General features: G+C 39.8%; 1 protein-coding gene across 1 annotated transcript in view; it reads right to left on the bottom strand.

Annotated features, from left to right (window-relative positions):
* gbe1b (glucan (1,4-alpha-), branching enzyme 1b) overlaps positions 1-13,009 on the bottom strand; it is a 167,279-nt gene that overhangs the window by 138,307 nt on the left and 15,963 nt on the right. Inside the window, exons 2-3 of the mRNA XM_084717393.1 lie at positions 7,896-8,065; positions 3,332-3,447 (exon numbers count right to left, since the gene is read on the bottom strand). Coding sequence (XP_084573519.1) covers positions 3,332-3,447; positions 7,896-8,065 — 286 coding nt within the window. The remainder of the gene's footprint in view (positions 1-3,331; positions 3,448-7,895; positions 8,066-13,009) is intronic.

Raw genomic sequence — 13,009 nt, 5'->3', positions numbered from 1 at the left:
CTGGCTCAACACTGGTGGTTTGTCTTTAGCGATGTTCCTGGACACTAATTTCACTGCTGATTAAACGCAAAGTTTAATTTAGACTTGTCGATGGGTCTAACAGTAAATAAATACTGAGAACACAGTTAAAATTGAGCACAATTTACTAATTGATAATGTTAAACACAAAATTCTGTGTATTAAGCAGTGGTGGAAAGAGTACAAAAAATCTGTACTCAAGTACAATTACTGCTACATTGCTTAAATATTACTCAGTTACAAGTAAAAGTACTGGTGTTAGAAATATACTTAAGTAAAAGTACAAAGTATTTGTCTCGAAAACTACTTAGACTATTAGTTACTTAAAACTGTTGATGTCACCAGCAGCTCTCCGTATTTTGTCTTTTCCTGAACCAATAGTTGAAAATGCTAACATTTGAGTAATCATTAATCATTTTTAAGATATAAAGCATGTTTTCTTTTTCTCATTTTCAATTTGTTTCTGTTTTTTTTGTTTTTTTTTTTCACAGTCTACAATCACCCACTCATACTTTAAATGCTGCTGAAAAAGTGTGCCACTTTGCGCTTTGCAACAAAAACATGGCACATTAACTTTCAAAACATGACAACAACTCACTAAATGTTTCACCTTTTCAGACTGAACAGCATCACAGTGCCTGTGAATTACTCCAGGAATGGTTTAAACCCTAAAATTAATGTCTTCTCTGTAATTTTCACACTTTGCAAAGTCATCCGGCCATCTGGCCATATGTTTGACACCCCTGCACTAGAGGAAAGAGGAAGAATATATTGTATTTCTGATTTTGGGGTGAATTGTCCCTTTAAAACTCTTATAGTGAGCTCCCAGACACACACAAGACATAATACCATGCAGAGGACAAAAAAGCAGAGTATTGATGAGGATACGTGTTGTGGTCAATCTGGATTCGATGGTAATTATTCCATGTTTTATTTCCTCTGTTGGTTTTAACACAGTCAGCCGCTCGCTGGCCCATCTTGAGAGAGCAATTTAGAAAAATAGGAAATCTAAATCATTATCCTTCTGCCTCTCATCTATTATGTCTGCTATTCAGGACTGGAAGGGGGTCAAATAAGTATACTTTGGAAATCCAACTGACAAGTTACTTTGCCTCCATCAGTCAAATAAGAAAGGAGAGAGTCAGCGTGATATTTGGAAAAACCCACCAAGAAATCGATCCTTTAGTGTTCCCCACAGTATGTGTTCACCCTGTTTTGTCCCCTGCAGAAACGCGCATTAGAACCCAACTAATTCTGGCCACTGTTGTGAAGTAATGACTGTTCCAATGCCACCTGCCTGCGAGCCGTTGGCCAGACCCCCCTCTGGGGTTTTTTCATTATGGCCAGGCCACCTGGGGGTTAGCTGCCTGGCTCCCCTTATGACATGCTTCACAGTTTATAGGATTAGGAAAAGATAGTTGGATAAATGGACTGGCATAAAGGCTGACAGAGTGGTGGTCCTTCAGACAAATTGGCCAGCATTAGGCACATTAAAGAGAAATCAGACTGCTGGGCAGGCTGAGGGGGTGCACGGACAGGAAAAACAACTAAGAGCCAGGCAGCAATATGCGAGAAGTTAGGTGCGGATGAAAAAGTGAGCGTTTGCTCACTCAGATAACACTTTGGTTCACTTCTTTAAAGTCGTGCACGCTCTCATTATCGCAGATACTGTACTCACAAAAGGACACTGCTTGTTTATGGAGACAAATTGGGCCCTGAACAAAGGGGATGGAAGGGCAAGCTGCTCTACATGAGAGTGATTGGAGCTAGGCTTGTGCCTCCACGAGGGAGTGCTGTGGAACTAATTCTAAAGTGGAGCTCACAGCGCGACAGCCATTCACAGGCAGCGGGGGTGCACAAGGAGAGGCCAGGTGCCAGCGTTTCCATCTGCTTCTTATCGTCCTTAGACTGACCTCCACTGACAATGGGAGCTGGGCAGCCTGTCCAGGGCGCAGGAGTGTGCCAGCGATGACCCGGTCCCAAGGAGAGTGGCGCCACGATGCCATCCATTCCACGTCTGGCATCTCATTTCAGGATTATTTCTCATCCACGCTGTTTGCTTGGGAGACAATGCATAATGGGAGGTGCGTCTTTTGCATTTAACCCTGATGAATTATTTACTAGAGCTAAAAACCAATCATCTACACCCACCACAGGCGGTGTGTTGTGCACAGACAAATGCGGCACAATGTCCTGAAGGCAGGTTGGGGAATAGCGGATTACACGTAATGGGATTACGGAATTAGGATACAAGAAAGGTAATTGCGATTCATTACAGTTACAAAAAAAGAGTAGTGCGCACACATTACAACCCTTTATAAGTCTCACAACACAACTCTGGTCTCAGTGAAACCAGCTAATCTTACAGTTTCCAATTCATTATCACAACCTCCAGTGAAAAAAAAAATTCACTGCGTGGAAATGTCAATATTATTTTGTCTTAAAATAAGAAAAGGTGAATGACATCACAGTGTAGTGACAGTTCTGCCATCAGCTGTGAAAATACTGTTATTATCCAAGAACCAACTGTTAACATTGCCTACACACACCAACAGCTAACGTTAGATACACAGACCAACCGATAATGTTAGCTATACAGACCGACCGCTGACGTTAGCTACATGCAGCAACCGTTAATGTTAACTACATAGACCGACCACTAAATACTACTTCTAAAACTGTAAAATATTTTGAGAGCATAGGTGTTGATGCTGGTGACCAGGACAGTGTGCGGGAATAAGTTTGTCAGTTTACCTGAAGTTTGAGTGTTAAATGTGAATATCTACTTAGCAAAGTATATTTAATTTATTTGTGCATAATTACTGCGACAGCTGGACAAAAATAAATAAACCCAACAACAAACATAAAATATTATATAAGGCTAGGATAATCCAAAAGCAATGGACAGTAATCAAGTTACATTACTTTAATATTGACATACTTGGATTAGGTTATGGATTACATCTTTTAAAAAGTAATTTGTAATTACAAGAGAATACATTTTTAAAGCAACCCTCCCACACTGACTGAGCGATACTTGCTGCAGACGTGTGCTGAAATAAACGCCGTCAGTGGGGCTCCTCAGGTGTATTCACCCTCCACTGTGCACGTTGTGTACATGCAGTAATCTCCCATCTGCGCGCTGCGACTGTGGCATGTTGTTGACGGCAACACGCCAGGTTTTCATAAGTTGCCACACATGACAGGGAGTCTCCCTCGTACATTGCACTGACAGGCCCTGATACCGTCACCGTGGCGAGATGACACCTACTGAAGGCGTGAGAACAGGTATGAAGACGTTCTTGTTCCCTACCTTCAGTTTGGTGTTGTGATCCACAGCTGGAGACTTGTCAGGCTTGGGCGGCAGAAGCAGTTCCCACTTGCCAAATTCTTTCTTAGTGTAGGGGTGTGAGAATTTGTCCCAGCCATCTATAGGGAGGAAACACAGAGAGGATTTAAACACATCAAATTAATTGGTTTACAACACAGAGGCAAACATCAGCTCCGATTAGCTGCATCCTGATCAAAGAGAGCCATATGATCAGAGACGCCTGTGACAGAGCAGCCCGAGTCAGTACATGAAGCTCTCTGGTCCCTTTGGTGTCCATACGAAGTGATCACAGACAGGAAGATTATAGGGAAAAGTCTAAAAAAAAGACACATAATTAGTGCAGCAAAATTATGTTTTTTTTTCTTGTGTGTTCATCAGATGGCGACTCCTCAGATCTGTCTTGACCCCGAGGTTGAAAATCACTGTTATAAACAATTACCTCTTGTCTCTTTTTTTGTACTGCCAATGTGCAAATTAGCCACAGTCAGATACAGTTTTAATGTGCAATTCTGACCAAAACAAGACTCATGTTAATGTGCTGTTTAACAGTGACAGTATCATGACTGGGTATTAAAGGGGCATCCTCAAAAGGCTCAGTCGTGACAAATCGCAAGCATGGATGGGGTGAGGCTCACCACTTTGTGAAAAAACCAGCTGGGTAAATAGTGGAACAGTTTAAGAACAACGTTTCTCAACACAAAACTGCTAGGAACTTTGGGATTTCATCATCTACAGTCCATAATATCTTTAAAAGATTCAGAGTATCCAGAGAAATCTCTGCACATGAGGGGTGAAAATCAACAGTGAATGTCTGTGACCTTTGACCCCTCAGGCAGCACTGCATTAAAAACTGCACAAAAAACCCACATAATTGCATAAAGGACCTATTGGATCTATTACCAGCACTGTTATCAGATAACGTCGAAAACCACGTCCTGTTTATTTCATCAAGACAATGCCAAGACACATTCTGCACGTGTTACAACAGTGTGGCTTCACAGTAAGAGAGTTCAGGTCCTAGCATGCCCTGCCTGCAGTCTAGACCTGTCTCCCATTGAAAAAGTGTGGTGCTTTATGAAGTGCATAATACGACAACAGAGAATGTTGAGCACCTGAAGTTGTACATCAAGCAGGAATGAGAAAGAATTCCATTTTCAAAATGTTCTGAAGGGATCAAAGTGTATCTCGTTTTTGTACTGTATTCAGTTGAATGTAGGTAAAAATTGGCATTTGGGTTGTAGGTGGCATATGATCACCTGCATGCATGGACTGTATGATGATAATTGTATATTTCAAAAGACAAAAAGTGGTGTAGCAAAACCATATTTTTTCTCCCCCTAACTGACCAACTGGGATGCATTTGCTCCACTTGCTTTATTGCTCAGGCACACACAGAATGTCTAGCATGCCCATGGCCACCCAGAGAGAGACTAGAAGCTGAAGCAGTCTGCAGTTCTTCCTTAACACCAACTACATCACTGTGACATCACTCAATGCTGGAAAAACAACACCTTTTGCAGCAGGAGAGCTCAGCTTTCTCAGCCAATATGGCACACACTGAGGAATTTAAAAGTGAAAGTGTCTCATTTTCACTTTAAAGCCTGTACAGTACCCGCCTATGACATCTTATGACTTATTTTGATGACATAGGTTTATAGATCTATATAAAATGCACTGATTGATTTGACCACTAGGAGACACCTTGTCAGAAGTCAGAAATTTTCAAGTCTACCTACAGGGTCTTTAATTTGATTTAATTGCAAATAAAACAATTAACAGTTGCAGTCTTCTTATTACAGCAGTGTATTGCCACGTTACGTTGTGCTAACAGCAGCTTGAGATGATAGTCATCACTGTGGCTTTTTGCTCTATTCCGATATCCCCCTGAGGTCACAAGGCCTCTTTATTTTTCTGAATCCTGCACTCCGTCTTCACACTATTTGCCCCCCCCCCCCCCCCCCCACCCTTCCTCTCCCTCTCATTTATAACCTCTTACGTAATCCTTGCTTGTTGTTTTTGTACTCTGCACTGATCTCCTGCATCCTGTGACTTTTGCAACAGTGGGTAAGGCAGGAGCTCAGTCATCTGCTGATGTCAAAAATACCACTTCACCGCTCATTGGATTATATCTCTGAGGAAACACCAGAGAGGCATTACGTCCATAACCTGCTGATACCACACAACCAATTGTCATTGACTGACAGGAATAAATTAGGACACAAAGCATTTATTATAAAGCGGCCACCTTGGCATGTCAATTTAGGATGTTGTTTTTATTCAGTAATCCATATCTGCTTGCTATTCATGAGCGAAAACAACAGCAAGGATGGAAAATGAATCACAGGAGATGCTCCAGAAGTGACCGGGCACCACACCAGCACTTTTCACAGGCAGGCCAAGTCATATTTTTTCACAATTTATTTATCTCCCTTTGCTTAAACTCCTCTAAAAAAAACCCACAGTGCATTATGCATCCAACCTGTACCATATTCATGACTAGGGCTGCTGGGCTGTTTCCACATTTACTATGAAATTGAAATCAAATAATATGACTGAGCCGTGTCAAAATGTAATCTCTCACAGAATTGCATGTTGGAATTGAGCTGCTGCCCAAGGTCCTGGGAAGATAATTAAAAAAGGAAAAAGGAACAGGAGAAATATGGAAAGCGGGAATGGCGGCAACTGAACTAACTAGCACGAAAAATGTGTAGGGACAATAAACAAATTGACAAATCTGTGGTTTTGCACACAGTATCAATCTGAGGGTAATACTATTAGCATTTCCTTTATCGTTACCTGCAGGGTGTCGCTTCTGAATGTGCCACAGAGGTAAGTGTTTGTGCCATGGTGTGCCATGGAAAATGGTATTTGAGTTATGTGCACAGGTCTGAATTTTTTCACCATCTGTCTTGTTAGTCTTGTTTTTCTACTATTACATTCTTTGCATTTTTTGTGTGTCCATGGAGAGCAATATATTACCACTGACATGTGTAATAGAGCTCAGTGCATTAATATATTTGATAAAAGGCAGAAAAAAAGATACACAAAAGGAAAGAAAATGACACTGAGAGCTTGTATTACCTTGCATATCTGTTTGATAGATGAAAGCAAGTCTCATTTAATCTTGTTAATGATGACAAAAATAAATAATTTTGCTGCATTTTCGCAGCCCACATTAACTGAAAATAACACTCAAAAGACTATTAACCTGAAATTACTTTCAAAGTTGGGACCGGAGGGAATGGAGATTTCAGTGCAAACACTGAGGTTGCACTCACTCAACAACTTTGCAGTGCGATGATGAAATAACCAGCTACTAAAATATTAACAAACACTCCCACATTCAAAAGAAGCCCCTTCAGTATGCAAGTTTATCCTGTGTAATCAATATTTTCCACATTTCCTACTCCCAGGTTGGTTGATCAAAAGGGCTGATACCCTTGTACCGCAGCTCGCTCTGCTTTTTCTTAATTTTTGGGCCCTTTTGTGTTCAAGAGTGCAGAAATGTCAAATTTCTTATTTAATGCACCGTGAAGATATGCAACCTTTCTGTTTGCACTGAAATCTCTTTTTCCTTTCTGGTCCCAACGGTGTATGTAACTTTTTATTAAAGCGTCATTTCCCTTTTTAGTAATCTGATTTATTACTGCAAATTGATTGTTATTATACAGCTGGAATAAAGCAGACTTTCATCTATCAGCTCGCTGCTTTAAAAACACAATGAGGACGCCTGCCGTGCCAAGAGCAAAGAGGGATTTCCTAACACAAAAGACTCACTATTTTGTATAAAATTAATTGATAGTAGAGGTTAAAGGGATAGTTCAGGTTATTTGAGGTGGGGTCGTAAGAGGTTCTTAATGACAGTCGGTGTATTTGCTGCAGTAGATGGCGGCCGGCACGCCTCCACGCCAAACTCCATAGTAAAATCAGTAATTTTACCTCGCAGACCACAGGAGCTGCTGTTCTAAAGCTGACTCAATCTGTTTGTTTGTTTGTTTGTGTTATTGTGACTTTGGTGAATCCGAGCTATTCTCTAAAATAAAATACCAAAATCACACAATCGAGGCAGCAGTAGACCAGCAACTCTCATGTTTGGTGAGGTAAAATTACTGGTTTTGGCTATGGAGTTTGGTTGGTTTGGAGAGAGTGATATTCAGCTTGTATAACAGCAGTTTCCTGTCAGAAAAAGCTGTCTGATGGCAAGTTAAAGCAGTGGAAGCATTCTAAATATAGTGTACACTTAAACTGATATTGATTTTTTTTAGGTGGACCTAAAATACCTTTTGTTGCTGATCCTGTCCACAGCAGCACATTGCTTAGCTTGTATGCTGGTGCCCCTGGTGTCCCTTTAAAACGCCAAATTTCAGGGTTTTCATGTCCATATACGTATAACGGGTCAGTTTTGTAGGATCAGTATCATCTTTAAACACAGAACATCCACGTGCAGATAATAAATGAAAAGCAATAAAACTCTGGTGAGAAAACATGGACGTGACACCGCTGACATGTTGTTCATGGGACTGACACGTCTCCTCGAGTTACTTACTGAAGTCACCGGTGAGGAAGAGGGCCTCTGCAGTCGGAGCCCACTCTTTAAAAAACAGGCTGCTGTCAGGCTGTCGCTGCACGCCGAAGTGATTGTAGCTGCGTGTGAACTGGTCAAAGCCTCCTTCTGCCTCTTCCAGCTGGAAGAGCTGCTTCTGGAGCAGCTCATACCTTCAGAGAACAACAGAGAACAGCCACAAAGGTGTACAAATTAAATGGATAATCCACCACTGGATAAACAATCTGTTGGATACAAATCATTTATATATAAATTGACACAAAACCTGATGTAAACTGTTGCATTAAAGATTAATTATTGATGTGAAATATTCATGTAGCATTAAAACTTGAATATAAAAACCTCATGTCTTTCTTTTCAGAGAGCAGCTTCTCTCCACAGGAAGGAGAATTATAAAGATATTATTGTTTGTCGTCCTGGTAAGCGCTCACAATCGCAACACAAGATGTTGACAAGTACACACACAAAATATCATGAAATTAAAATGAGTGGGGAAGAAGATATTAATCAGTAATTACCACTAATGCTACCATTACTGGAAAAAGCAGCCCGCCTATTGGACGCTGCCGGTCTTATCACTTATCACACATTAACAACTTTTCATAACAATACAGTTAGTGGTGAAAGCAATTTTCAAAATCATGGCTCACACTAGAATCACATTCCTATACAAACAAAGTCATTAATTATTTCCACTAATTTTTGTGTAATTACAATCTTAAATTTAAAGGGTTGCCCAGTTTTTGAATAGTTTTACAAATTTTACAGTGGATTTTCCTTTAAGACAGACGGAGGGACCAGGTCAGGGATGGGCAGCAAGAGTCCATATGGTTTCTGATTGGACACAACAAAAATATTGATACTGGACAAACAGTGCTGCTATCAGTATTTATGTAACGTTTCATTAATTGGCTCTAATGCAGCTGGAATTTTCAAATTTCTAACTATCCACTAATGATGAAGATAAGCTGCCAGCATCAGTTGACCGATACTGGATTTTGGGGTAATGGTACCGATATTAGAAAATAAAAAACTTGGCTGATATTTTTCAGAGCACTGAAACTTTAAATGCTCACTGATATTTTTTTTTATAATCATAAATAACTATAAATTAAAAAATGGAACAACTTGAATTAAGAAAAAAGTTCAAATATACATACAATGCTGATTCTAACCCCCCTCCCCCAAAAAAGTAAAAAAAATAATCTGCATTGTGTTCTGTAAAAAAAAAAGAAATCAGACAACATACATGATGATACATTTCTAAGCCAATACAGCTGTGCTGGATCAAATTCAAAAATGGTTAAACGTTTAACACCAGCAACCTCAGAAAACACTTTCAAATACAATCTTGCAAATTTAACAGTGAAGTTTTCCAACATAAGAAACACATTGATCAATAAAAATTCTGAACTGAATTCTAACACAAACATAAATAAACACTTTGAAGGACCATATGATATGATATTATTGTCGACTGTGTCTCAGATTTTGAACATTGTTATATTGTGATATAGGATAAGTGTTGTTCTGCAGTAAAGTCTTACTTTCCTGTGCTATTTCTTGCCTTTACCCACTCATAATGTTCACATTACTGATGATTTATATAAAAAATTTAATTGTGTTAATATTTTATGAAAGCACCAATAGTCATTCCTACAATATGTCTGTGATGTTGATAAAAATCAATATTGAGGTATTTGATTTTCCAGGTATTTTGGTAGTTCAATCTCCAGTAAAGCATCATACATCACCATATGTTTGCATGATTATTTTAGAGAAAAGTAGTATTTTGATATATATATTATATATCAAAGAAAAGCCTATAAAGATCAAAATGTATTTTGTAAGCCATACAGCCCAGCCCCGTGTAACAGTGAGCTCACCCTTCCCTCCAAGCTTGCAGGAGAAACTACAGTAGCCGCGAAACTTGCAAAAAACATTAAAATAAACCTCCATGTAGAGCCAGCATTTGTTTTGTCTTTTCAGGGCTACTGTAGAAATCAGCCTGTCCTCACAAGAAAAATGGGCGTCTAGGTCGCCTGTGCAAGCAGCTTATTACAACCAATATTTCTGTTTATTGTTAAGCAGGAACCTCAAGAGGCTGTAGTTATGAAGACAGGAGACGTATAAAGAGCAAGAAACTCTGCACATAGAAGACGTGGGTGAATGCGTGACTCAGACAAGCACGGGACTTTAAACCAGGAGACCAGAATTCAAATCCTGTGTGAAACCAAAAGTCAATGTTGACTTTAAGTCAACATCAGTATGTAAGTGTTGATGTAACATACGTGACATTATTCACATGTTACATGACTTGTGTCACGGCAAAATACATATTTCAACAAAACTTAAATCGTTTCCTCAACCATAGCCAACTAGTTTTTCTGCCCAAGTCTAACCAAACTGCAACCGTTTTACCACAGGGGAGCAACATGGCAGCTTCCATGGAAGAGAGTTCACATATTCTATGGATAAAATGAGCTCATTCTAAAAGAAAAAACAACAATTCTTATTTTCAGGTAATGAAAACATGCTTATAAATATTATATTCTATTTCTGTTATATTCTGCCAATAAATCCCTGTCAGTTTTACACTGGACCTTTAACGAGAATGTTTCATTTATGTCTTAGAATAAAGAAGTAGAAGTGTTTCAGTCAAATATGTGTAAGTGTGCCGTATGTAGAGCTGCAACAATTAGTCAATTATTAATCAATTATCAAGCAATTATTAAATTAATCAACATTTAAATTGTCCTAAAAAATGGACCAAACAACTAACTGATCAATGGAGAAAATGATTGGGTTGATCAATAATGAAAATCGTTGCCACTTGAAAAACGGGTCCTAACATGTGGAGCATACGGACGCACAACTGATGAGATTGTGACAGGGTTAATCAATGGCTGGCTGTATGCGCGTGTTTGAAAATATTCCTTTGTTTGCACATATTTACATCTTTTCTGAAATATTGCAGAGCGGCAGAGCACAGCGTCGCATCTTAATGTTTCCACGCAAGCGTTATCTTTGAGGTCCTACCTCAGGATGCAAACCTGCCTCATTCCCTCAAGAATGTGTGACTACAGGCATATCCTGAGAGATAAACCTCTGTCTGTTACCTTCAACTGGGAAGGATAGACTAACTACTTTGCAATTTATCTCACTTAAGTTCCTGCAGCCAGCTGGTGTCCATATCAGATTCCCCGCGGTACAGAAAGCCTCTTTCAGCCAGCTGAGTTAAGTGCACTCTCCCCTATAGCCCTGAAGCCAAGCTCAGACTGGCCTGTGAATGCCCTGGGGCTAGTCATGATGGGCTGAAGTAACAGCGCGATTTCTCAGCAGCTGCTCCCTGTGTTGAGCATAGTGGATACAGACAACGCTTGCCAAATGTAAACCTTTAAAGTCCAACCAATGCTGCCACATGCCTCCTCTGCCACTTTGTCACCATTTCAAGAATATGCTGAAAGGAAGGACAAAGGGAGAATTCACATAAGGGCACAGCTCCACTGCCACAGTATTAATAGGCATGAAAGTCATGCCTATGATTATAACAAATGAGTTCCAGAAGGTTGGACCAGTGGGAATAGGGAGCCAAAATCCTGTATTGATGCAGCATTCGCCGCTCATCCCCTGTGTCTGTTTCCACTCGAGACTGCAGCGAGCGGCCGAGATCAGACCACACATCACAAATGAATTGTGCCACAATTCATTTCAGGAAGACATTAACAGAGTCGGAGCTATAGGCAAAATCAAAACTTTGATTTATTTTCCTATTATTTATAATCAGACGGAAGCTGTCTGCGAGCTCCCACACTGTCCTCTGTGCCCTTATCTGCAAATTTTATTTTGATGAAGTTGTCACTCGTCCTCTCCTTCATCCTGGCACTGGTGCCACATCTCTATACTTTGTCAACTGCTTTTTATAAGTTTCAGATTCTAAGGTTTACTACGATATCTAGCACAAGGCTGCACATGGTGTCCATATAGGGAAAAGGCTGTAAAACACTCTCCCATCAAGCGGCAGAGTGGCGCCTCAGACTGTGACCATTCCATCACATATGGCAAGCCTTTTTTCTCCAACACTGGCCCTGAATTCGTAATAAAGCCAAGTCGGTGACAGAAGAGCAGGACTGGAGCTCAATTCATAACTCTGTCTTCCTGTCCTCAGTTAAAGTCATCACATTTCTTCATAGGTTATGGAAGCTAGCAATGGAATTTTGCCAGCTCATGTGCTCAACCTAAGTGACTACCTATCGAAGATAAAATTACAGCCAACGGATATTTACATTTACATGAGTCAAACAAATAAAACAAAAAAGACTGAAATACAAACATTTTAGATTGTCACACTCCACAACCAATAATTAGTCTCAGTTTGATAGTAATGTACGATTATCTACGTATCTATGTGATGAACATCATCTCAGGTCAAAGGTTAAATGTGTAACATTTAGGAGGATCGATTGGCCAAAAATGAATATATTATTCATGTAAATGTTTACATTAGTGTATAATTACCTGAAAATAAGAAGTTTGTTTCATTACCTTAGAATGAGCCACTAAATCCTACACACTGGTCCTTTAAGTGTGATATTAATAAACAAAATATTAGAAAACATCAATAAAATATTTTTGGCCACTAGAGGCAGCAAAAACAAGCTGTAAACACATGGTGAACCTGTGAGCATGGAGCCACATTATGATTCATTCAGAGTTGTTTTTCTGTCCATCTGACTGACATAAATTCAATATTCACTCCACTTTTTTTGCTCTGTTTTGTCCTCCACCAACTCCTGTTGGAAACGTCCAGTTCTTTAGTTGATGAATGCACCCTGGCGCCCAGTGGGCTTATCAAAGCGTTTTGCTAAAAATAACTGCCCGCTGTGGCTATAAATGCACTGAAGAGAGTGATAAGATTGTGGGCCATGAAACCAAAACCTGATCTGAGAGGAACCACACAACTAGATGATAACTAGCTGTGGCTTCATATGGAGCTACTCCTATTACACACACATGGTCCTATATAGACTATTGTTCATACAAAAGTGTCAAATATAGCAGCTTTATGAAATACAGAGCGTTAAAAGACCGGTTAG

This window comes from Lutjanus erythropterus, chromosome 4, assembly GCF_056507025.1.
Source record: "Lutjanus erythropterus isolate fLutEry1 chromosome 4, fLutEry1.hap2, whole genome shotgun sequence".
Lineage (NCBI taxonomy): Eukaryota > Metazoa > Chordata > Actinopteri > Lutjaniformes > Lutjanidae > Lutjanus > Lutjanus erythropterus.
Note: the sequence above shows the minus strand (reverse complement) of the source record. Positions and strands in the feature narration are given on the sequence as shown.